This window comes from Balaenoptera acutorostrata, chromosome 5 (genome assembly GCF_949987535.1).
Source record: "Balaenoptera acutorostrata chromosome 5, mBalAcu1.1, whole genome shotgun sequence".
Taxonomy (NCBI): Eukaryota; Metazoa; Chordata; class Mammalia; order Artiodactyla; family Balaenopteridae; genus Balaenoptera; species Balaenoptera acutorostrata.
The window spans coordinates 107,324,645-107,350,667 of NC_080068.1; the positions used below are offsets into that span (position 1 = coordinate 107,324,645).

At 46.8% G+C, this 26,023-nt stretch overlaps 1 protein-coding gene across 2 annotated transcripts in view; it reads right to left on the bottom strand.

The window, feature by feature from the left end:
* EVC2 (EvC ciliary complex subunit 2) overlaps positions 1-26,023 on the bottom strand; it is a 143,901-nt gene that overhangs the window by 33,474 nt on the left and 84,404 nt on the right. For both annotated transcript variants that reach the window (XM_057546799.1, XM_057546800.1), the window contains exons 13-16: positions 23,612-23,771; positions 19,115-19,569; positions 14,441-14,645; positions 10,721-10,843 (exon numbers count right to left, since the gene is read on the bottom strand). In XM_057546799.1, the coding sequence (XP_057402782.1) occupies positions 10,721-10,843; positions 14,441-14,645; positions 19,115-19,569; positions 23,612-23,771 (943 nt within the window). The remainder of the gene's footprint in view (positions 1-10,720; positions 10,844-14,440; positions 14,646-19,114; positions 19,570-23,611; positions 23,772-26,023) is intronic.

The following is a 26,023-nucleotide window of genomic DNA, read 5'->3' on the forward strand; positions in this document are numbered from 1 at the left end:
GCAGAGAATTATTGAGATTCTAAGAAGTTCAAGACCTTACACCCCTCCTCCTTGCACAAGTTTGGAAACATATACAACTGGATGCATGGGTGAGCCAGACAGACACCAAATGTCAGCTTTCATATTGATGGAAACTAGACTGGAGAATGTCGCTCAGATGTGTTTGCAAAGGAGTGGACACTCCTCCAAACAGCAGGCCTCCCTGCTAGCTCATCACATCGTAGTCAGAAAACGGGGGCTTCCTGCAGGCAGGCTGGCTTCCAAAGAGAGGAGGGAGTTGCACTGAGCATGCTCAGTTCCTACTTTAATCTCGCCAATCAGGTAACACTCTCCTTGGAGAGAAGTGGGCAAGGAATGGAGAGAGGCCAGGATGTCACTAGCAAAGTCCCTCCATGTGGAAAGAGAGGGGTCAGAAAGGAGTCACATCAGGAATCTCACATCCAAATGCTGGGAGGAGATGCTGATGAAACACTATTTAAATAAAAGAATGCACTCGTATTCTAGTGTCTGGCCCTCTCAAAAAGCCGGTCAGTTTAAACCATGCTTTGCAGGATGGGTTCAAAATTTAAGACTCTCTCCTTTATCTTGCATCAGGAGGGGAGTGGACTCAGTAAAGGTGTGTTGGGTTAATGTTTATTGAATGAAATAACACCTGGCTAAATAAACATCATTAATGCTTAAATTTAAGATAGAAAAATTGATCTCTATGCCTGGAAAGACATTGCCACTCAACCCATCATCTGGATAATTAAAGTGCAAAAATCTCAAACAAATTAAGAGTACTGCCTTAAACTAGTCAGCATAGTTTTATTTCTTTTGTTTACGGCTGATCTGTTATCTCCTACTACAAACTTACCACCTAACTAGCTGTGTGACCTGGACAAGTTGCTTAACCTCTCTGAGTCTCAGTTTTATCTATGAAAAGCAAACAATAAAATGACAGGCAACAATGCCTAGTAGAGTCTGTGGTACCTAGTGAGCCCCTAATAAATAGTAGCTGCCATATTCTTACCACTACTATTATTTTGATTATCATTACTATAATTAGTTAAATAGAGTCTCCTTTGCATTGCAGGAAAAAGATAAAACAACAGTTTATAATATTGAGAGTTTTCTTTCCTCCTTTAAAAAGTTTTTTCATTTCTAATTATAAAAAACATGCACAGTGTAGAAAAATATTAACAATTGAGATTCCTGGAGAAAGACAGTAGATTTATAACATGCATCTACTGCTCTCTTTAAGGCAGAAGGACTCAAGTAAAACTCTACATACTGACTACTAAAATCTCAGTTCTCTTCCCTCATTTGGCTCCTGACATATGGGCAGCAAGGCCTTTACCATTTAGGCAGGAGACTGGTCTTCTCTGGGCACTCTGACCAGATTTCAAGAAAGCTCTAAAGTTACAGACACTGGGAATTCCCCAAGTGAGTGGTCCAGCCCAGTCACACCAGAGTAAAGGTCACAGTCTGCAAGCCCTACTTACAGCTCAGAGCCTCCAAGTAGCTTTATATTTTTTTTAAAATTAATTAATTAATTAATTTATGACTGTGTTGGGTCTTCATTTCTGTACAAGGGCTTTCTCTAGTTGCGGCAAGTGGGAGCCACTCTTCATCGCAGTGCGCGGGCCTCTCACTATCGCGGCCTCTTTTGTTGCGGAGCACAGGCTCCAGACGCGCAGGCTCAGCAATTGTGGCTCACGGGCCTAGTCGCTCCACGGCATGTGGGATCTTCCCAGACCAGGGCTCGAACCCGTGTCCCCTGCAATGGCAGGCAGATTCTCAATCACTGCGCCACCAGGGAAGCCCCAAGTAGCTTTTAAGTACTCCACTCTTAAATATGAGCAGACCACCAAGGATGGCCACATACCTGGGAAAGCCTCTAATGAATGCAGAAGTAATAGTAAATATGCAGGAATTTTTTTGAAAAACTTAAATTAATGTTCTCAGAGAGATACAAGAGTTATAGTAGCCTTAAAACAACAAGACAATGTTATTTCGTAGAGAGCATTCAGAGAAAAAAAACTCTTGAAAAATTAGAAATTAAAAATATAAGTGAAAAATCAAAAGTTTAGAAGATAAAACTTAAGATATTCCCCAGAATGTAAAGCAAAAGCAAAATAGGGAAGGAAAACAGTAAAAAAGAAAAATAGACAAGAGGTCCGACATCTAAATAATTAGAGATCTAGAAAGACAGATTAAAGATAGGGAGTTAATCATCAAAATTATTCAAGGAGGGCTCCCCTGGTGGCTCAGTGGTTAAGAATCCGCCTGCCAATGCAGGAGACACGGGTTCGAGCCCTGGTCCCGGAAGATCCCACATGCCACGGAGCAACTAAGCCCGTGCGCACAACTACTGAGCCTGCACTCTAGAGCCCACGAGCCACAACTACTGAGCCCATGTGCCACAACTACTGAAGCCCACACACCTAGAGCCTGTGGTCCCAACAAGAGAAGCCACCACAATGAGAAGCCTGCGCACCACAATGAAGAGCAGCCCCCGCTCACCGCAACCAGAGAAAAGCCCACGCGCAGCAACGGAGACCCAACGCAGCCAAAAATAAAATAAAATAAAATAAATAAATTTATTAAAAAAAATTATTCAAGGAAATTTCCCAGAATTCCAAGATTGGTCAAACTATTCATCAAGTACGGGGGCAGAGTAAAAACAGCTTCAGTCTTGCAAAGCTTTGAAATATTAAATCTCCCATGTGTCCTTTCCTAGGAAACTAATACAGGCTATATTTCATTAAAATAAGGAACATATCGGGAAAGAGAGGGGTGAAGTGAATTTGTAGCATGACTTCAAGATGGCAGCTGTGCATAAGGTATAGAGGGCAACGTCCAGATTGGAGCACATCTCTCCAGAGGTACAGAGACAGATGTCCTCAAGAAAACAGAATTAATAGAAGACATGACTTGTGTGACAGACCTGATAGGATATTTGGCCATACATCAAGAAGTAATTGAATTAGTGATAACTACATAACTGAATTAGTGATAACTACAAAAAAGAAACCAAAGAACAATAATAACTCCAGAAAAAACAAAAAGTTACAGAGGAATAAAAATAAATCTGTTTTTATATGGCTTAGATGGGAATAACTTTTAAATAATCATAATAGAAACCTTAAATACGGATCTAACTATATGGAATGTGGGGGAGGACAGGAAGGGCTTATGTGCTGCAGGTTGAAAAAGGCAGCTAAATCTTATCTTCTATAAAGAAATGTGAATAGATAATACCCAAAATAGAGAAATCAAGAAATGGGAAGACAAGCATGGTATTTAAAGATATGGAGGTAAACACCAAAAGATAAAACTAAAAAAATTAAAAGTTGTTACCTCTGGGGATTTGAAAATGTGTATGTGTGTGGCTGCAAGGGGTGCTTTTTTTTCAGCACAAAACTTGTAGAGTTACATGACTCTTTAAAAGAATGCATACATGCGTAAGTTTGATACAAATGAAAAGTAAATTTTAGAATGGACAATATAGAAAAATGTTACTACATTCAAACTATCCAAAGATAACCATGGCAACATTTTGGTATGTGAAAAGTAGAAGTAGAATAAAAGATTAGAAAGGTAAGCTGAAGACTGTTCGTAAGGCCTTGAATGTTACGCTCAGGAATCTGGGTTTTGTTTGGGAGCAGAGGGAAATACGAAGCTTCCCTTAGGAACTCTGCTCAATGTTCTGTAATAGCCTAAATGGGAAAAGAATTCGAAAAAGAATAGATATGTATATGTATAACTGAATCACTTTGCTGTACACCTGAAACTAACACAGCATTGTTAATCAACTATGCTCCAATATAAGATAAAAATAAAAAAAAAGAAAGAAACTTTCCTTAAAATGGTGTTTCAGGGAGATGACTTTGACAGAGTCTGCCTCAAGGGATAAAACAGGGGCAAGAGTAGACATGAAGAGAACCATCTGGAGGCTTTCCCAGTCTTGGTAGGTGGATGAATGGATTTTCTCACCTCTTCCTCAAATGCATTCCCTTCCAATGTGCCTTTCTTTCTAAGCTTTATAAAGACCTGTACCATCAGTTTTCTCTCTTGTCAGATCATCTGAAAATGAGCACATTATTCTCATGCTTCAGCTCTAGTCACTTCTGAAATGACAGGTGTGTGAAGAGCTGCTCCTGACAGAAGCGCCAGCCACCTCTGCATAATTGCCGAGGCCGCTGCAGAAACACACTAGGATGCGTGGTCGATTGCACTGCAAGAGTTCCACTCCTGATGGAGGGATTGCTAATGAAGTATGCAAGCATGGCATATCGCGAAACCTGGAAATAGTGAATGAATAATGGATGGGTGAACGGTTATGTGGTAGACACACCACCCAGATGGAGAGCAACATCATTAAAATAATACCAGAAATCGTGGGTGAGCAGAAAATATGGTCACGTCACTTTCATTTATATTTAAATGTTCCTAGAGAATATTTATGAGAAATTTATATATGCTTTGCGCAAAACCGGCAAGAGAATGCACCAAAGATGAACTGAAGTATTGCCTTCGTTTCTGGATCCATCAATTAAAATTCTGCTAACAGAACAACAGAGGTGGGCATCAAGAGACTGGAACCTTATCCTTGCTGAAGTGTCTGGCCTCAGGGCCCCTCAGTCCCCAGAAACCAATCCAGCTCTCGACAGGGGCTGGGATTGCAACCTTAACCTCCATCTCACACTGACAAGCAGAAGGAAAAGAACAGGTCAGACTAAGACACGGCCCCCAACCCCTAGAGCCAACGAGAGCAGAGGTCAGGAGAGGAGGACTGTTCAACAGAGACTGACTTCTAGAACTACTAATGAATATATCCTGCAAAACATTCTCTACGAAGTGCCTACATCTTGTCAATTTTTCCTCAAAAGGTCTGAGCTTCTCAGTGTAGCTGTCAGGCCTCTCATGACCTGGGTCCTCCCTGCCTCTAGTGCTCCTTTCTCCATATCTAACAGAAAATACTCAGCCTTTCTGAGGACAAATAAAGCCACAAGGTAAGCCTCAATACATTCCAAAGACTTGTTATCATATACACTTTGTTCTCTATCTAAAACATACTAAATGTAGAAATCAATAACAGAAGGATAGGGTTTTTTTCTTTTTAAGGTTCTGTTAGAAGTAAAAATCAATCAAAAAAGGATAGGTTAGAAAGTTCTGCTTCTGGCCATGATAGAGGAACAGGGAACAAATTTACTCTTTAACCAGATTTGCTTTCCCACAGCTAGAAAACTAGACAAATCACATGATGCAATAGTTTTCAGACGTTGGACAACAGGTAGCACAGAACTGGGATACTTGAGAGAAAGGAAATAGACAAGGTGAGCCCCACGGTTGCCCCAGCTTACAGCCTGAATGCAGTTCCTAGTACACAAAAGGATTGTGTACTAGGGGAACCCAGGGAGAGACCAGCAGGCTCAGTACTTTCAGAAAACAAAAGCAGAGTTTGGGAGGCCCCTGTGCCTAGAATTTGTGGGGCAGAGTCCTAAAGAGGAGGGAGCTGCCGAGAGAGAGAGAGAGAGAGAGAGAGAGAGAGAGAGAGAGAGATCCAGAGATTTGCAGGAGTGTCCTCAAGGCTTTGGCTGAATACTATGCATGCTTGAAAAAAACCCAAATAACAAACCGATGCCAGGCCAGGGAAAGAACCACCAGAAATAATAGGCAGAACCATTGCTGGAGCTCACACAGAGCTGGGAAGAGTTTCTGTTCCCACTACCCAGAGTGAAAAGACCCCAAAACGCACAAGGTATCAGGTAGAGTCCTCAGAAGTGTGTCGCCTCAGCAGCGGGGATACATTAGACCTCGACTAAAGGCAGCTCTTGACCCAAACTACCAAAGCTTAAAAGCAAGCCTTGAAAGGATAAAATTAATCCAAAATAACATACCTACATGTCAAAACTCCACTATTAAAGAAAATACAAAATCCAGTGCCCAACATGTAAAATCTACAATGCCTACCATCCAATCAAAAATTACCATGCATGCATAGAAGCAGGAAAATATCCATAATCCAGGGAAAAATCAATCAATGGAAATGAGAGAGATGATGGAATAAGCAGACAAGGACATTGAAACACTGATAAGAAAAAGAAATGAGGTGCAAGGATCAGAAAGGAGGCTACGAAGCTGTGATTATTTGTAGACATTATGACCAAATGCAAAAAATCAACAGAATCAACAGACATATTCTCACAACAGTCTTAAGAGGTAGGTGTATCTATCATCCACACTTGAAAGATGAGTTCGCTAGGGCATAGAGTGGTTAAGTAACTTGCTCAAGGTCACAAGGCTATAAAGTGCCAGAGATAGGGACTCGGACCCAGCACTCTGGCTCCAGCGATAGAATAAGGGAGTCTGGAAAGACTTATAAAAATTAGTAATATTTCTTTACATCAGTATCAAATAAGCCCAAAACATAATTGAAAATAGGTAATAACTCACAATTGCAACTAAACCTATAAAGTATCTGGGAACCATCACAAAGAATACATAAGACCTTATGTATATGTATACCTTATGCATAAGGTGACCCTATGATTTATCGCCCAAGTTGAGAGTAAAAGGAAGAGCTAACGGGAAGGGACATGGGGATGACAGGGGACAATGGGACTGTCCCAAGCATATCGAGATGGATGTTCACCCTATTTAATGGAAACAAATATAAAATCTATTAAAGATCCTAAAAGAAGATCCACATAAAATAAGAAACATTCCACCTTTTTGGAGGGGAAGACAATTCTCAAATTAACCTGTAATTTTAGTTCAATCCAACAGAAATTTATCTTGGAACTTGATTAACTTATTCTAAAATGTACATGCCCTCCAGAGTCCTCCAGGTTGGAAATCATGCATCTGTGCATTTGTAATGAGCCCATCAGAAGGACTGGGATGTCTGTGGAGTGTCACAGGTGCACACAGGCCACTCAGGATGGCTGCCTCTGACTGGAGCTGACAACCCATCAGCTGGACAGAAACGGTGGGCAGGCAGTAAGTCCACTTTCATCCCTCTGCCTGTCTCTCTTTTCCTCCCTGAATCAGTCGTACAAGTCTTTCTGAATGAGTCACATACCACTCATTCAAGGCGGAGCTCAGCATAGTCAGGTGGCTTCTATGGGAAAGCAGGAGGCAAACTTGTAAACGGTCGATGCACAAACTGGCTGCTCATCTAAAACCGTGAACATCTCAAGGGCAGGATCCTGCAACAGTGCCCGGCCCAGAGAACAGGCTACAAAATGTTCTAAAGGAGGAAGTGAAGGAGAATGAGGGAAAGGGGAAAGCTGAGAAGGGCAAGGAAAAGGAAAAAGGTGGAAGAAAGGGAGGGGACGTGGGGAAGAGAACCAAACAGCCCTGCTGGGAGGCTGAAGCCTTCTCGCTGTCACTGCGGGCCCAGCACCATGATGGAAAGGGCATGGGTGATGGAAGCAGACGTGCCTTGTGGGAGCCCCAGCTCAACCACTCACTGATGGAGTGACCTTGGGCAATTCTCCCAACCTCTCCAGATGGCAGAGTCCAGACCAGGGACATATCAACCTGGGGCTGAGGGTTGCAGGGATATCTGATGCAGATTCTAGTAAAGAAAGGGGGCACCTGGCAGGTGCTTCCAGCATGCTCTGCAACCCCAGCTGTGAAGCCACAGTCCCTTTGGGGACAGCACGCTGCCAGCCAAACAGGGGCTTAACAACGGGTCTTGGGGCAGTGGCCATTAGGTCCCTGCTCCATCTTGATAGCTACATGAGCTTGGAAGGGGTTCCCAGTCCTGAAGCACAATCAAACAACTCTCAGCTGCTGGCATGCCCCCCAAGGGCTGTCATTTCTGTGCAATTACCCTGCAAATAAAAAATCTGAACAATTGCCACTCGGATGCTAAGAGATGCAGTCGACCAATTTCAGGAGGAACATCAAAGCCTCTGACTGGGGAGTGCCTATTTTATTGGCACTTGCCACAATGAGAGAGCCATTTGTGAAGATGGCCTGTCATGAAAAGGTCACAGCTGACAAATGACTCTCGGCTGCCTTTCTGCATGAGGCCGGGATTAGGTAGCCTATGAGTTGCTCCATTATTGGGGAAATGGGCACTGGATCCCACTCCCAAGTTAAAAAGCACCTTCCAATCCATTTGTTCCTCACAAATCCGGTGGCTAGTGGGTTATCATTATCTCCAATCCTGATTTTACAGATGTGGGAACCAAGGCACGTTTATCCAACATTACACAACTGTGGGAAATAACCATGTTCCATGAGAATATTCCCTGTCAAAGACGAAGAAGAGATAGAGCTTTAGTTTGAAGTGCTGGATCCACCACCGCCTGGTTGCAGAAACCTGGATGAAGTCACTGTGGAGACTCAGTTTCCACATCTGTAAAATAGGGATATGGACTGTTCCTACTTCTTAAGGAAGTCGGGAGGGGTAAAGCACATAATGGAATGAAAGAGAGACAGGCTAGAATGGGGGAAGCACGTGCGGTCAGGTGAACTGACGGTGGGTGGGCTGCTGAGTCTGGCTCAGGAAACCTCGGGACCTTCTCAACCTATCCTTCATCCTGTCCTTCTCCTCCTTCTACAGCGCTGGTGAGACTCAGCCCATCTTCCCAGACAGGCACTTGAGACTCTCCACCCCGGGTCTGTTCCCCCATCCCCTCGGGAGACCCAGCACCCCAGCAAAGCAGCCTTTTCACGGGGCTGCAGACTCTCTGGGCTCCCCTGAACCTGCATTGTGTCCTTGGCCATGGCTCAGGCCACCCATTCTTTCCACCAAATCAAATCCCCACTTTTCCTTCTCTGACAATATCTACCTTAAGTGTGACAGTGGGTCACAAACCAGCGTGCATTGGAGGAAACGCCCTGCCCCACCCCCCATGCTGCTAGTTCCTCCATGTGGTCCCTGCCTCATTCCACCCCTCTCCTCTTCCCCTCCTGGGTGAACCGGGAATCCACCCCAGCGGGCAGGCTTGGCTCAGCTCTGCTCTGGGAGCCCCACTTCTGCTCCTCCAGGAAGGCTGCTCCCAGGAACCCCCCAGGGACACCTGTGATTGGGTGACTGAGTCTGTTTAATTCTGGGATGTTTAGCAAGCCCATCTGGCTCTCATACTAATTTCTATCTTCTGAATTAGCCTTTAACAGTAAGACAGATGATATTTCCACCTGTACCTAGTCTTTGTCTTGTGTCTCAATTTTATATAGAACACAAGTGGGAATAGGGTGCTACTTCTTGTGTCCCTTAAGACATCAACAACCTGTACACACCTGGAAGGAGCCATGACCTTGCCTGGAGCAGGTTCTATGGCTCTTTGCTGGATTACGCATTTGTGTTCTGAGAAATACACTTAAAGTAAAAAAAAAAAAAAAATTAAAATAACTAGGTAAAGAACCTGAGGGACAGAAGGTAGGAACAAAAACAGCAGCTCTAGAATATGGTCTGTACCTCCACTCACTGACACACTCCCCTGGGAGTCTGCCCTTTGCTGGGGAAGGCAGCGGGCCCCCGGCAGTGACAACACGGTGTCGACTCTTAAATGTCACCTCCTCAGACAGACCTCACCTGACTCTCCCACCTACAGTGGATCCCACTTCCCCCTCGCCATCCCCCCACCCCATCACTATCACACCATATTATTCATTTCTTTAATGGCACTGATCACGATCTATCATTTTAAGTGCTCTTTGTCTAGAATGTGCGTCTCTGAGAGCTGGGACCACCCCAGCGGTCGTGAACACCATGCCTGGGACATTGCTGCCTCCTCAGCATCCCAGTGGAATGAAGGAACAGCGTGAGATATGCTAGGACAGGAAAGGAAGTTGGCAGGGGGAGGGGTAAGTGGGAGAACTGGGTGTTCCGGGAAGGCTTCTTGGAAGAGGGGGCACCTGAGGACAGAGGCAGTGCCTTAGGACAGCTGAGGACAAAGTCCACTTGTTCAGGTAAAAAGAGGTGAAATGGTAAATCCAGGAAGAGGGAAGGACACGGGTAAGCAGCACGTGGTCATACGCAGTATGCACACAAACAAAAGTGTAACAAAAGGGGGCTGGTGAGGGAGGCTGGGTTGCTTGTGGGGCACAGAGGAGGGCATGCAAGATAAATGCGGAGACAGAAGTGAAGCAGCACAAGTGAACCCCTCAGCACAGAGCCAGGCACAAGGATGGTGGCAACCACAGGCCACGGAGGCAGCACCAGAGATGAGGCCAGAAGAAGGGACCAGAGAGAGACCTCCTGGGGGAGAAGTGGAGGAAGAGGGTTCCAGGCAGAAGGACCAGGTGAAAAGGGGCGGGGGGGCGGGGCGGGTCCCACCTGCAGGAACACAATGTAAAAACCAGGTGCTGCGGGGAGGAGGAAGGGTAAGCTGGGACGAAGTGAGAGAGTGGCACGGACATATATACACTACCAAACGCAAAATAGATAGCTAGTGGGAAGCAGCCGCATAGCACAGGGAGATCAGCTCGGTGCTCTGTGACCACCTAGAGGGGTGGGATAGGGAGGGTGGGAGGGAGACGCAAGAGGGAGGAGATATGGGGATATATGTATATGTATAGCTGATTCACTTTGTTATACAGCAGAAACTAACACACCACTGTAAAGCAATTATGCTCCAATAAAGATGTTAAAAAGAAAAAGACAGGTGCTGGGTGGAGAGGGACAGTCACAGCCCCCAAGGGCTCTGTGCGCCCTTAAACTGGGCGGCTGCCAGCCCTGCCATGTGCTATGAGGAGTGACACATGGAACACTGACCTTTTCAACCAGGTCTTCGGGGGCCTGTTCCTCAAAGAGCTGAATTTTATCTTCAGTGCACTTCTTCAAAAGGTCTGTCTTGCTTTTGCTCTTGGAGCGTGGCTTCCTCGCCTTGGACTGTGGCTGGAGAGAGGGGAGAACACATGGGCGAGAAAGTGATCGCCGGCAGGTTGGTGCAGCCCCTGGTCTCCCCAAGCCCAGACAGGCTCCTGCAGCTCTTGGCACTGCACAGCTGTCTTAGCCAGAGAGGGGAGGAGAGATGAACACTCTCCTGGAATGAACTCCGTTCATGGGTCTTCGGTCTTGGCATACTTTGGGAGCTCGTCCCGCCAAAGGGAGGAGAGGGATGCTCGTGGGCAGAGCCGGAGCTTTGCAGTCAGACAGAGAGCGGCCCCACCTGCGTCCACCTCCTCTCCAGTGGGGGGACCTCAACCCGTCAGCCTCCGTGAGCAGGCACAGGACGGAAGAGGTCCTTGTCCTTGGGAAGCTTACAAAATAGCGGAGGAAAAAAATCAGTAAACATGAAAACAAATAACTGACCAAGACACTCTCAGAGGGTTGGTGAGTGCCATGAAGACAAGGAGACGGAATGAGCATGCTGGCTATTATCTTACATTAGGCGGATGGGGACACATTTGCAGAGGTGAATGGCTGCTGAGGACATCTGTATGCATGCATTCAAGGAGGCATCACGTGTGGGCTTTAACATATACCATCCTCCTAGAATAACAGTCTGCACAACCTACACACACATACCAGCTTCTCACAAATGTAAAGAAGTGACATTGCAGCTGAGCCCCACATGACAAGGTGTCAGGAGTGTGAAAATGTGGGAACAGAAGGTTCCAGACCCTGAAGACCTGAAGCCCAGAGCAAGGGTGAGAGGGGTCGAAGAAGAGGTTGTGTGGGACTTCCCTGGTTGTCCAGTGGTAAAGAATCCGCCTTCCAGTGCAGGGGACCCAGATTCAATCCCTGGTCAGGGAACTAAGATCCCACACGCAGCGGGGCAACGAAGCCTGCGTACCACAGCTAATGAGCTCGTGCGCCTCAATGAGAGAGTCCATGTACCGCAAAAACTACAGAGCCCACGCTCACGCGCTCTGAAGCCTGTGCGCCTGGGAGCCCGCACGCCACAAAGAGAAGCCCGCGCTTCCATAACGAAGACCCAACACAGCCAAAAAAAAAAAAAAAGAAAGAAAATAAATAAATAAAATAAATAATTAAAAAAGGGAAGAGGTTGTGGATACTCAGTAAATTGATATTCAACGAATGAATGAATGAATGAATGAGTGTAGCAGATGCTACAGTCTGTAAGCCTCAGTTTCCAGACCTGTAAAATGGAGCTAATAATACCTACCTCATAGGATTACTGCAAGAACATAACACAATGGAACATAAATGTAACATAATCTAACATAATAAACAGAAAAATATAACAATACAGCATACTGTAACACAACATGATAGAACCTAACAACATGCCATAACAGAATGTAGCATAAATGAGAATATAACAATAAGACATGACATAACATAGCAAAACATAACACCACGCAGTACAGCATAATGTAGCACGACCAACACAACACACACCACATCTAAGATGCTCGGTGCAATACGTAGCTGGTGGTCGCTCCCCAGGAGGGCCAGTCCTCCTCCCTTCCCAGCTCACATATCCACCCTTCCTCCACTCTTTCACTGTCATGATCTCCCAGAGCCTGCTCTAGACCTGGACTCAGGCCTGCCCACCAGACTCTGACCCGGCTCCTATGGCCATGGTGATAATGCAACAGAAGACCCCCATGTCCTCAGGGCCTGCCCCAGAGCACTCAGAGGAAGCAAGCACGTACACAGTAATTCACTGAGTTCAGAGACCCCCATTTGACAGAGGTGGAGACCGAGGCCAGAACAGAATCGTCAGCCTCAGCCACATCATGGGAGCCCTAAGAACTAGATGGTGAGCTTCCTGACTCCTGCACCCAATGTCTTTAAAAACTTGGGCTGGGCTCAGCTAATCCCATGAGTGAACTATAGTTTTTATCTCCTGATCTAATGGAGATAATACCAAAAAGAGGAAATTGTGGGTCAACCCCTCTTAGGAACAGAGCTGGGCTGGTGGGTGAGACCCTGAATCCCAGAGCAAGGTCTGGCACTGGAAGGGGGGGAAGCCAGAGTGGGGCGGGGGTGGGGCAGATCGTGTGCATCCCTCCCAGCCCCACGCACTGTGATGTCAAGTCGGTAGCCTGAAACTGGCCTTGGAAGGAGTATTTACACCAGGGAAATAGGCAAATGCTACAAATCAGGAACTCTGAACCCCCAATGAGAGTCAGTTTATCAGCACGTGACCGGTCAGGGGTCAGACCACAGGGGGCCTTGAGATCACGGTAGAACTTATAGCTGGGCAGAGAGCACCAAGGATGTGCCTGAATTTTGTTTTCTCCTCAAGGGGAAGCAGTAGGTTTAAAGTTAGAAAGCACCAGCTCCAAGACCAGTCCTTCCACTTCCTGCTACGTCGGTCAATTCACTTTTCCTCTGCTGGTCGGTGCTTTCATATGTAGAATGGGGACAAAATATCTACCTCCTGGCCCTGTTGTGAACCACAGATGAGCTACTGGAAGTGTAAGTGATTTGAAATGTTTTCAGTCTCAACATAATATCAACTCAAGGGAAGTCCCCGCATTCCGCCCACATCTGGTGGTTGGTTGGTTCAGTCAATAAAATTTATTGCACACTTATTATGCACCAGGCACCTTCTAGGTGCTGGGATGGAGTGCTGAACGGGAACTACAAACAGGGAGCTTGTTGGTAGTGGGAGCACAGACCGTGAGTAAGTCGAGAAACCAGGACATTGCAGATAGCAATCAATTCTCTGAAGAAGCGGGAACACAGCATGTGATAAAGGATGCCTGGGAAAGTGGCGATCTTGGATAGTGCCCAGGGAAGACCTCTGTGCAGGTGACATTTGAACTGAGATGTGAAGAGACCATAAGGAGCTGGCCCTGTGATGTTCTGGGCAGAGGAAACAGCAAGGTCAAAGGCCTTGTCTCAGGTGGGATTCCCCAGAGGCAGAGCCAGAGACAGGGACTGGGGTGCATGCAGTTTCCTGAGAGAGGACCTCTGAGCAAGGCATGGGGGGTGAGGGAACCAGGACAGGAGGGGGAAAGGGCCACGCACGGTGGAGGTCGCAGGTAGGATCTGGCCTTGACTGGTCCATAAGGGGCTCCAGAGTAAACCCTGCACCCAAGAGTTGCCTCCTCTGTGGCACATAAAACGTGCTCACCACAGGCATCTGTCACTCATCACCCTACGAGGCCCCGGGTGAGAGATGCCCTTTCCCACCTGAGCTGAGCACCCTCCTTGTGCCACATGCAGAAGTACTCTGAGTGGGTCACTGGCTGTGGCCAAGGGAGGGGGCAGGAGGAAGAGTCACCTTTCAGGGCAGGTGGCTCCCATCGCTGAGGGGAATGCTCAGGAGAGGGGCGCAGCTGTGAGCCGTGAGTGGCAGAGACTCAGGGCCACTGGTGGACAGTGCAAAGCCCAGGTACCAGTGTGTCCACCACAGAACTTAAGGTGCTTCCAGGAACAGCTGATGCCAACAGGGCCAGAGAGGAGAGGGTGGGAGATGAGCTGAGGGTGGGTGACGGAGCCAGATCCTACAGTATCAACCGCCAGAGGAGGCCCCGCTTCTGCACCCACAAGGCCCCGAGATGCCCATCCTACCTGCAGCTCAGGGGCGGCCAGCGCCTGGTCCAATTTCAGGAACTCTGCTTCTCGCCACGCGGTTTGAAATTGCTGCAGCAGGACTCGGGCCCGGATTTTGGGAAGGGCCAAGCTCCTGTCCATCTGAGCAAAGCAGCCGTGAACTTCCTGCCTCATCCCAAGCAGCTCCTCTTCGGACAGGGAGAAGGCAGAGGACCAGAGCTTCCTGGAAAAGCAAGAACAGTGATATGTTCTCGTGGAGAGAAGACAGTGCGGGTTGTGCTGGGGGGAAAGTGTAAATTCAAAGCTCAAACTCCACTAGTCAATTCCACGTCTGGAAAAAAAACACCATCTCCTTAATTGGGCATTCATTCCACAAGGATTTCTTGAGCACCTAATGTGTGTCATGATGGACACAACATCATATCGGGGCTAAGAATTCAGAGTTGAATGAGACAAGCCTGTGAGCATGTCTGTGAGGAGGCAATAGACGTTCCGGCGCTCATGACCTTGAAGAGAACCTGTCTCCGTTTAGAACAGACATGAAGACAAAGAACTGTCCACCGAGCCTGGTCAGCAGCAGACTGTAAGTAGGGACCAGCAGCCCAGAGGAGAGATGCCCAACTCGGCAGGTCATGGGGAAGGGGGGCCTTGTGCTGGGTCTTTATAGGATGATGAGTGACAGCTCTCATTTAGGGAAAACCTATTCCGTGCTGGAAACCATGCAGAGTGATTTACTGTTAGGGGCTGACTGTGTCCTCCCAAAAGATATGTTCAAGTCCTAACCCCTGGTACCTCTGAATGTGATCATATTTGGAATAGGGCCTTTGCGGAGGCAGTTTAGAAGTAAGTCAAGATGGGGTCATATTGCAGTAGGGTGTACCCTTAATCCAATATGACTGGTGTCCTTCAAAGAAGAGAAGACACACACACAAGGAGGCCATGTGATGATGGGTCTATAAGCCAACAAGGGCTGAGTATTGTAGCAACACCAGAAGCTAAGAGAAAGGCGGGGATCAGATTCTCTCCTGGAGCCTTCAGACAGAGCACGACCCTGCCAACACCTTGATTTGGACTTCTGGCCTCCAGAACTGGGAGACAATACATTTTTGTTGTTTTAAAGCCCCTGGTCTGTGGTGCTTTATTATGCCAGCCCCAGGAAACATTTACCTGCATCCTCACTAATCCTCTGGCGACTCAGTCCTCAATTTACAAATGAGGAAATTAAGGAATGCCCCCCTCTTCCTCCCAGGCAAGGCCTACAGCCACTCTACAGGGGAGAACGGCCACAAGCTCTCTTTCCCACCTCTGGGGATCCAGTCTGGCCAATGAGATGGAAGAGGAGGTCTGCTGGGACTTCTGGACAGAACGCCCTCCCTGACCCAGGAGACAGCATCTGGGGGGAGGCCATCTCTTCTGTCCTGCTTTGGGCAACGTGTGTCTGTTCATTGATCACTCAAAAAATCTTCACGTGGGCCTGTGGGACTTCAGCTCACCTAGAAAGTTCTCTCGTGGAAACAGAATAAGACCGAAAGGGCTGACTTGGGTCCCCAGACAGAAGTGGTCTGAAGGCCCCAAGCCCATGTCTTGGGTTCCCTGGGACTCACCAATTTTTCGGAAGCACATAAGGAAATTGCAGCTGTTCCTTTGTACCTTCCCTCGTGGAGAATCTTTGCCCCACGTGTTTGCTGCTTACGTGGACTCCAAGGTGAAAGCAACTCTGAAATGAATCTGAGTCTTTATTCTTGCCCATCTTCAAACCAGATTGGTCCAGGGTGGTCTGGCTTTAATCCTCCACTAGGTAGGCACCAAGATAATACAGAAATATAGGAGATAGGGTCTTTGCCCTGAAGGAATTTAAAATCCAGGCAGGAGTTTAGCAAAAAGGTCTCAAAGACACTTTCCCTGGCAAAATATGCATCCTTATTAATTCTTATTTTATAGGACCAGGTTTACAGCAACTCTCTCTTGCTTGAAATTGAGAAGCTTACAAAAATATGTTTCAAAACTATTGTGCAAAGCCATTTCTACTTAATGCCTCAGAAATAAAGGCTACAACCTTTTAGGGTCTTAAATAAGCAAAGTATATAAGCAGACTCAGATCGTGTGTATTGTTAGTTGACCCCCTTTAACCCTTAGGAAAATCATAAAGAGTTTTCTGATACCAAAGTGAGATTTCTCTTTTCCTGTTGGACGACTCAATCGGCGGCTGCTTTAATGATACTCCCTGCAAAATGGAACCACGTGAAGTCAAAGAAGATGACCACCCAATAATGGGAATGTCAAGTCCAATACATACACTTTGAAGAGCCCAAAGCAAGCTGGATCGAGCAAAGGGACTTTGGTCGAATGTAGATTGAGCCGAATAATTACTGCTGAGAACAATTCGTGGGAATAAGAAGTGGCATTTAAGGATCTGATTTGTATGGGCTTGGAGAAGACAGCATCTCGTTTGTTCAAGAAAACAAAAACTAACAAAGATTGCAAACTAAACAAGGACAGAACCATAAAGAAAGAGAGATGAGAAGGAGGGGAGAGGTCACTTCATCTAAACCAAGACAATCTCACCCTCTGCGAACACCTGGGACCTCTCCTCCCTGGCAGCAAGGTCAGTCCCTGGGAATGAGCACTTAAGGAGGAGGCACTGCATCCTTGAGGCCAGGAAGACCTTGTTCCATGGGATGTAACTGCCACCAAGGAAGGATGGGCACTGCAGAACGATGCTCTGCTATTTGGTATCCCTGAAAGGGTTCAAGGAGAGCTCAGGCCTCGGTGCAGATGGGGAGGACCACCGACGTCCAGCGAGCAGCATGCAGGATCAAGAGAAGAGGGGGACAGATGGACCGAGCAGATAGACTGAGAAGGACGCCTTCCCCTACCCTCCCCCAACGCCCAGCCCCAACACCCCCTCCACAATCCTATGTCGATGCAACCTTTTCTAATGAAAAGGGCTTCAATTCAATTCAGAATTGAAATTGTGGCTAAGATCCAAACTGAACTGTGGAGTGGCCATACCAAGGAAAGAATAGTCAAAGGGCTTTGGTTTTGCTTATTCACTTCAATAGTGTTTTCTGGGTTGGTTGGTTCCTTTAGGGAATATTGATGGGTGCGTCCATTGGTTAAAAGGAAAAGAGTGCTATGTTATAGCCAAAAAGTCTGCTTTATAGAAAAAGTCTGGCACTTTATAGAAAAAGTCTGCTGCCCTCTGGTCTAAGACAGTCATGGCCATTTCACTCTCCTTGCCGGTGAATGGTTTAGGCATGGGCTGGTGATGTAGTCCTGCCCAGTGGAATCAGAAGAATCAGTGCCTCACATGTTAAAAAGAGATGATGTATGTGACACCTGGAGCTGCAGCAGCCATCCTGAAACCATGTGGGGCTGAGCCCAGAGACCAAAGCAGCACACTGAGTACAGTGGAGCAGAAGGATGTTGAGGGCTGGATCCTTGATAGTATCATTGGGTCATGGAATCAAAGCTAGAAAATTTACCCCCCCCGACTTCTTATAAAATGCTTTCTTCACCTTCTAACAACCCAATAGTATCATGTGCTGCTGAAAGCACCGTAAATGATTTATCATTGTCACCCCGTTCTACAGGCAAGAAAGATGAGGCTCAGAGAAGTTAAGTAACTTGCCTACACTCAGACAGTTGGTGGCAGTGCTGGGATTTAAACCCAGGATTTTGGTCTACACTACCCACATTTCATTCCTCTCTGTAGCCCCATGTGGGCCGTGTTCGAGACTCCTCCAGTTTCCAATCTGACATGCCAGCCCTAAACAGTTGCCAAAGCTTTGCTGGTGTCTATCACACAACTGATGGCCCCTTTTGGGCCACACCAAATCTCAGTCTGCACAAAAAGCTGGCAAATGCTGCAGGGGAGTGAAGGACTGTCAACAGTGGCCCCTCTGGAATTTGATTTTAACTTGTCCTCATTGCTTCCATAGCTCTCCATCCAATGGCTTTAAAAACATGAGTGGTGCAAATTATCCATTATTTTATAATTGTTACACCAGGATTGCTGGCGGGCCATGGCTTACAGCATCCTAGTCAGAAGGGGATGTCATTCCATGGTTCTTGAATTCAATGAATGAACGGGTCCCATAAAGAGATGGTACAGCGGGCCGTAAGGCCTGGAATGAAGGCCCACTACCATGTGCTCCCCGACATCTGCTGACACAGGGAGGGCCTCATGTGGCTTAACTACAAGTTCCCCTCCCCACGCTGCTCCTGTGGACAAGGCCCCCTCTTCACACAGCACTTCTCATCAAGGCGACCAGGCGCAATCCCTGCTTACTCATGAGCAGTGGGTTTCAGTTCCCTGCCAGCCTGTAATTGTCCAAACAAGCCCATCACATCCTCCCACAGGAACCAGGGGGCACCTCACCCTCTTGTTACCCTTGCATTGGCCAAAACGTTTGTTCGTTTCCCCCCTCACGTGAAAAACCCGAACTTTTGGCCAACCCAAATACCAAGCCTGCCCCCCACGAGCCCTGGTTGTTTGCTCTGCAACCCCCGAGTGGCCCTGGGGGACATGCACTGCCCGTCTTCCCTGGGCTGTGGGTATAAGTGACTAATACACTGCTGTCCAGCGTCAGATGGCACGTGTCTGGCCATCCCCGTAACCAGGCGGTGGAATCCCTCCCCCACCAATGGGAGGAAAGGAGGCGATGAAAACACACAGGGATTAAAACTCACATGAAGATCAAGTGCTCCCAGTGTCTCAGCTCCGCCTGCTCCTCCGTGGAGGCCTCCAGGGCATCGTCCTTCAGTCTCTGCCTCACGCTCTGGATGCCCTCCTGGCCCCTGTCCCTCTCCTCGCCCTCGAGCCGCTCGGCCCGGGCGGCCAGGTCCCTGCTGTGCTCCTCCAGGATCTGCTGCAGGAAGAGCCAGGGTACCCCGCGCTTGAGCAGCTCCTGGGTCATCACCGAGTTCTGCAGCCGCCGCAGCTGCTCCGTGGCTTTCTCGGACAGTGAGAGGGTCAGGGCCCTGAGCTCGTCCAGGGCAGCCTGGTCCAGGCGCTCCTGCAGCTCCTCCAGGGTGGCGCTGTGCTCGGCCACCAGGCTCCGCCACTGGCCCATGTACTGGCGAGCATCCTCAGCCGCCCCGAAGGCTTCAGCGACAGACAGCTGCTCCCTCCGCTGCTCCTTGTGCTGGCAGGAGTTCCAGAACAGACAGTTAACAGGGGGCGGGACTCGGGTGCACAGCCCTTGGGGAAAACAGGTGGTTGCAGGAAGCACAGAATGTCAATAGCCCCTTCCCCAACCACCTCACATTGAGCAAATTATTCTTTAAAACAAGAAAAGTAACATAATTTAAAGACCAATGGAGATTGCCAAAGTAGCAGCAGAGGAGAATTGAACCACGAAATGGAAACTTTGAATAGATGCTTTGCTCTTCTAAAACCAACTAAGATTTTTATGCAAATAGGCTAATAGGACAGAAATGCTGCAAGAGCGTGTTCCGAACTGGAAGGACTCTTGATTTCTCCCCATAGTCAAGCTTTAGACAACAAGAGAGGAAATTTCTATTAAGGTTTTATCTTCTTAACAAATCCTCCCCAAAGGAGAAGAGTGTGTAACCTGATTGATCTTTAGTAACATGTGACCACCTTTTACTCATTTGTTTCAAAGAAGGATCCAGGACATCTTTTTTTCTCTTCCTTCACTCAGATATAATATTCTCTCTATTCTCTCTATCTTGCTCTCTTCTTCTGGACTAGACAAAATCTGCCTCTGTCTATGTTAATCACAGTATTCCAGAGGCAAGGGGTGGCAAATTTCATAATTCAAAGATTTATGGTGAGAATTTAAGCAAAAGGCTTAATCTGCCTCATCCAACTGAGCTTTTAGCAGTGTCTCTTTTGTTTGAGGTTGCATTGTTTTTAAATGAATCAATAAACTTGATCGTTGTTCCCCCCTCCCAAAAAAACCAAAATTATTCTTTAGAAAATAACCCAAAATGTAGTGAAAACTTCATTTGTTCAACATTTATTGAACACGTATTTATTGAGTAGGTAAAACCCAAGAGGCAGACCACCTGGGCTCCTATCCTGGCTTCTCCACTTACAAGCTGAGCCACCCAAAACGAGTGTCTGGCCCTGTCTGAGCCTCTACTGCCTAATCTGTAAAATGGGGATAATAATAGGATCTACTTCACAGAGTAGTTGTGAGGATGCAATGAGTTGCTGAAGACATGTGTAACTCTTAGAGGAGGGCCTGGTGCAGAATTGGCATCAATGAATGTCTGCTATTATTATTACCAAGTCCCAGGCACATAGGAACTGAAAATTGAGATATCCTAAGAGAAAACACCCCTGAGATCCATGAGAGACAATTTAAATGAGGAGGTCACAGAAGGCCTTTTAAAGAAGGACACCCAAATGGATAAACAACAAGGTCCTATTATATAGCACAGGGAACTATATTCAATATCCTGTAGTAAAACATAATGGAAAAAAAACAAAAACAAAGGCTAATCACCACCAAGAGTAATTATAGTAATAATACACTACTACCAATTTTTAAAAGTTAAGAAAATAAAAAATAAAGGAGACCCAAGGGAGACCTGAGGGATGAGGTCATATCTCAGTTGGGTTAAGATGGGGGAAAGGATATTCCTGGGAGAAAGAGCAGTAGGCATAAAGGCCCTGTGCTGGGAAAAAGCTGACATGCATAGAGATGTACGTCACGGTGTTATTAACAATAGCGCACCTGTGGATAGTCTGGGTTCTATTTTGTGCAAATACGTCTTGTTCATGGGTCCGGGTGACCAGAGAGTGTCAATTCCTTCCTTCTACAATATTGGTTGAGCACCTACAATGTGTCCTCAGAGCTGAGGATATGACACAAACCTTTGCCTTTGTGGAGCTATGTTCTAACTCTGTGCCACTCACAAGGTTTCTCAAAAGCAGCTGTAAGAAACAGTACTCATGGAAGACTGCTGACATATCTGCAGTTCTTCCATCCTTCCAGATCCTAGCCTTGAACCAGGCCAGACCATCAGAGAAGTGTGTTCTTGGGCCTCATTGCTTTGATCCTTGAGCCAGTGGAGATGGATGAGGTGATGCTAAAGATGGGGTGGAGTTCAATGGTCCAGGCGAGAATGCTGGCCCAACACTTGATAATAAAAGCAGAGTTTTTAATCAATCAAATTAAATTATTCTGTTTCCCTTTCCCTCCCGAATGGCACCAGAAAACCACCTGTGTTATCTCATGCATCTAGTATCTCCTCTGAATCTGTCCTTGTTCCCAGGCTCAGGACATGCTCTCATCAGTTTTGACCTGGTCAAGGTCTACAGCCTCCCATTGGTCTGTACCCTGGGGCTCCTCCAACTCTATCCGAAGGCTGCTCACATGAGCTTCCTAAATCCCAAATCTGATCTTCCTTCTGAAACTGAGCAGGACCTGTGGGGCTCCTGGGCATGGGAGCCTTTTGAACAGCTGCTAATCAGGGAAGGGAGGGGAGGCAGAGACAAGGGAGGAGCAGCCAAGAAACAATAGTGCAGCCTTGGGGCAGGGTCCCGGTTCCGCCTCAAGGGATACACAGAACAGTATCTCTGAGCTCTTTTACAGAACTAAAACCCCCAACAAATGGAAGATGTTAGCATTCTTCATTCCAGAGAAGGTAATGACCTGCTCATCAGGAGACCACCTGAGGCCAGATTAAGGAACTGTGGGCACTGCACACACCCTGATCCTTAGCATGTCCGCCCTTGAACCACTGCTACAAAACTCACCACCAAATCCTCCCGGGTTGGGACACACAGTTTTTCAGGGCACGAGCCCACTGTGTCCTTCTTTGCCTGACAAAGCAATAAAGCTATTCTTTTCTATTTCACCCAGAACTCTGTCTCCAAGATTTGATTCAGCACTGGTGCACAGAGGCCGAGTTTTTGGCATCACTTCTCCTCCTGAAAATCCTTCAGTGTTCCCCACTGTCCTCGAATGAAGGTCAGCTGCCAGCCCGGCACACTGCCCTCATTGACGAGGTGCTGCTTCCTGGGCGTGCCTCCTCCAGCGCCCGCCCTCTGTCCTCCCAGCTCTCATGTTCTCCGAGCTCCAAGCACAGCGGGGCACCCTTGCCTGAGTGCTTCACCTTTGAACAAGACACCTCCCCATCCCCTGCAGTGTCCTTCCTGCCTTGCTCGCATCAGATGCTCATTTGTCCCCCAGAACTCGGGTTCCCCAGGAGACGGTGACTTCCTCTCTGTGCTACCAGAGCAGGTAGGGAGCACATGATGCATTTCTGTGGTTGCCGGTTGGTCTCTCCCCTCTCGAGGTTCACAAACAGCTGAGCAGGTCCGTGTCAAGGACAAGGCTGAGGCTCTAAGTCAGACAGGCCTGGGCTCAATTCCATGTCTGCCACTCACTAAACATGTGACCTTGACCTCATTACTTAATACTGTGATCTGAATGCTTGTGTTCCCCCAACATCCATATGTTGAAACCTAACATGGGACATGGTGGTGTTAGGAGAGGGGGCCTTGGGGAGGTGCTTAGGTCATGAGGGTGGAGCCCCCTGAATGGGATTAGTGCCCTTATAAAAGAGGCCCCACACTCACCCACCAAGCTACCTCCCCCTTTCCACCCTTCTGACTTCTATCAGCAAGAAGTCAGCTGTCTGCAACCAGAAGAGGGCCTTCACCAGAACCCGACCTTGCTGGAACCCTGATCTTGGACTTCCAGCCTCCAGAACTGTGAGATATAAATTTTGGTTCTTCATAAGCCACCCAGTCTGGTACTTTGTTATAGCAACCCAAAGAGACCACAACACTTAAGCCCTCTCAGCCTCAAATTCTTCATTAAAAAAAGAGAAAACAGTAGCATCTACCTAATAGGGTTAATGTAAGGATTAAATAAAAAACATAATACACTTAGCACAGTGCCAATTAAACACTCCATAAATGTTGTAGCACCCATCTGTCATTATTCACTGGAACCAGCACTCCTATTCCCTTGCCCTGGCAGACATTACTGACCTACTGCAACCCTCAGCTTTGCTAGGACCTGTAGAAATCTTGTCACAGCATTCCAAAAAGTCACTACCAATCAACTGTAGATGGCTCATCAGGATGCCTGCCCAGTTGCCCTTTGGATCCTAGCCCTCTGATGGCAGTGCCTGGCATGCAACCTGGCATTTGGTGGGTGTTCACAATGGTTATGTAAAGAATCAGGAGCATAATTCCTTATATACCTTTTGCAGCATCTCTCGCCTTCTCTTAATTATTAATTTTTGGTGGAGTTTTTTCTTTTCCTGCTTTAAGTCATTGTCCAACTTCTGTTTTATAGAAAAGACTTCTGTCTGAGCCCGCTCCAAGAGCACCCGCATCTGATCTTCATCCAAGTAGCCTGCTCTAGATGAAGAAGATGCAGAGTTAGTTAACACACTCTCCAAACTCACCTGCGGCTTGACTGTGCTGTGGCTGAATGTTCATCTCCATATTAGTTTGGTTTGAATCAGAGGAATCTCTACCATCAGAAGAAGCAGGAGAACAGGCAGCTACGACGTTACTAAAATGCAGGAAGGGTAAGGTCAGCTTTTTCAGAGATGTGCAGAGAAAGCTCAGCATCCCGAGAGAAATAACAATTGGGCAAGAGTTCTCGGAGAAAGCAACATTCAAGGGGACCACTGTGGAACAGACAGAATCTTCCAAGAGGAGATGGTAGATTAGGAAGTCCTAGTGACAGGAATGGCACAAGTAAAGTCCAAGAGGTAAAATGTAGGGAAAACTCGGTGTGCGGGTTGATTCTGTTTATCAACTTGACTGGCCGGGGTGCCCAGATTAAAGATCACTTCTGAGTGTGTCTGTGCAGGTGTTTCCAGGTGAGACTAACGTTTGAATGGGTGGGCTCAGTAAAGCAGATGACCCTCCCCAACGTGGGTGGGCACCCAGTCCACTGAGGGTCTGAACAGGATAAAAGGTGGAGGAGTAAGGAATTCGCTTTTTTTTCCTGCCTCACTGTTGAGCTGCGACATTTCATCTCATCTTCTCCTGCTCTAGGGCTGGGATTCCCCTGGTTCTCAGGCCTCTGGACTGAATTACATCACTGGTTTTCCTGGGCCTCCAGCTTGCAGACAGCAGATTTTGGGTCTTCTCAGCCTCCACAGTCACACGACACAATTCCTCATACATATCTTACTGGTTCTGTTTTTCTGTTGCTGCCACTGTCACCACTACCATTCCCAGTCTGTCTGCATCCTTGGGCTGGGCCCCCTGCTTGGCATACAGTAGATTCACCATGGAAGCTTCCTGAAGGAATGAATAGGTGACTGAGCAAATGGTAGATACACATTTCAGAAATATAAGTCTGTGCCAACCTATTAAAATAGGATTTAAAAATCAGAGGTACAAAACACTTCCCTGGTAACTGCTCCCAATGGTATAACCAGCTGTTGGGTGCTTCCGTTCAAGGCAAGGAGCTGTTTCTTTCACTCGAGTGAAAATGAATCAGGAATGTCAAGTTAACTGCAGTGACAAATTCATTAGCATCTTTGGGTGGGAAGTGTTCACATAATTTGCACCTTACCGAATCCTCATTAAAGAGGGCAAGAGAGCTGCCAAGTCCTAGTACAATTACCCAGGTAGTAGAACCAATTCATAAAAGCACGGCTTGCCCTAAGAAAGCCAAATTATCAACATGGCCCTACTCATTTTAAAGCTTGTAACCTACAAAGAATAAATTTCATTGTTGACAATTATGTGTCTCCCTAAAGACTAGCTGAGAAGGAACGCTGTCGAGGGGCTAGAGGCTGCAGTGAGCCGCACCATTTACCTGGCTGCATGGTACCCCAGTGTTGCTGAGAAAAAATACTCAGAATCCAAGACAAGCATCTGTGTATTCATACTTAATTCCAAAGGCCAAGACATGGAGGCAACCTAAATGTCCATTGACAGATGAATGAATGAAGAAGATGCGGTGTATATATATATATATATGTATATATGTAATGGGATATTACTCAGCCATAAAAAAGAATGAAATAATGCCATTTGCAGCAACATGGATGGACCTAGAGATTATCATACTAAGTGAAGTAAGTCAGACAGAGAAAGACAAATACCATGTGATGTCACTTATATGTGGAAGCTAAAATAGGATACAAATGAACTTATTTACAAAACAGACTCACAGGCGTAGAAAACAAACTTATGGTTGCCAAAGGGGAAAGGCGGGGAGGGATAAATTAGGAATTTGGGATTAGCAGATACACATTACTATATATAAAATAGATAACCAACAAGGACCTACTGTATAGCACAGGGAACTACACTGAATATTTTGTAATAACTTATAAGGGAAAAGAATCTGAAAAAGAATAGATATATATATGTATGTATAACTGAATCACTGTGCTGCACACCTGAAACTAACAAGTCAACTATACTTCAATTTTAAAAAAATACAAAAATAAAAACAAACTCCCCCCCCCCACCAAAAAAAAACAAAGGTGAATGCAAGAGCCAGCAGTGTCCTAGAGCTCAAGGAGAAGTGGGCTATCCCATCACACAGTTCATGAAAGCCTCCACCACTGATTTCTCTATGAAATGTTGGGGATTTGCTTTAAAATAACTCAGGGTAGGGATGTATAGCTACCTCAAGATTG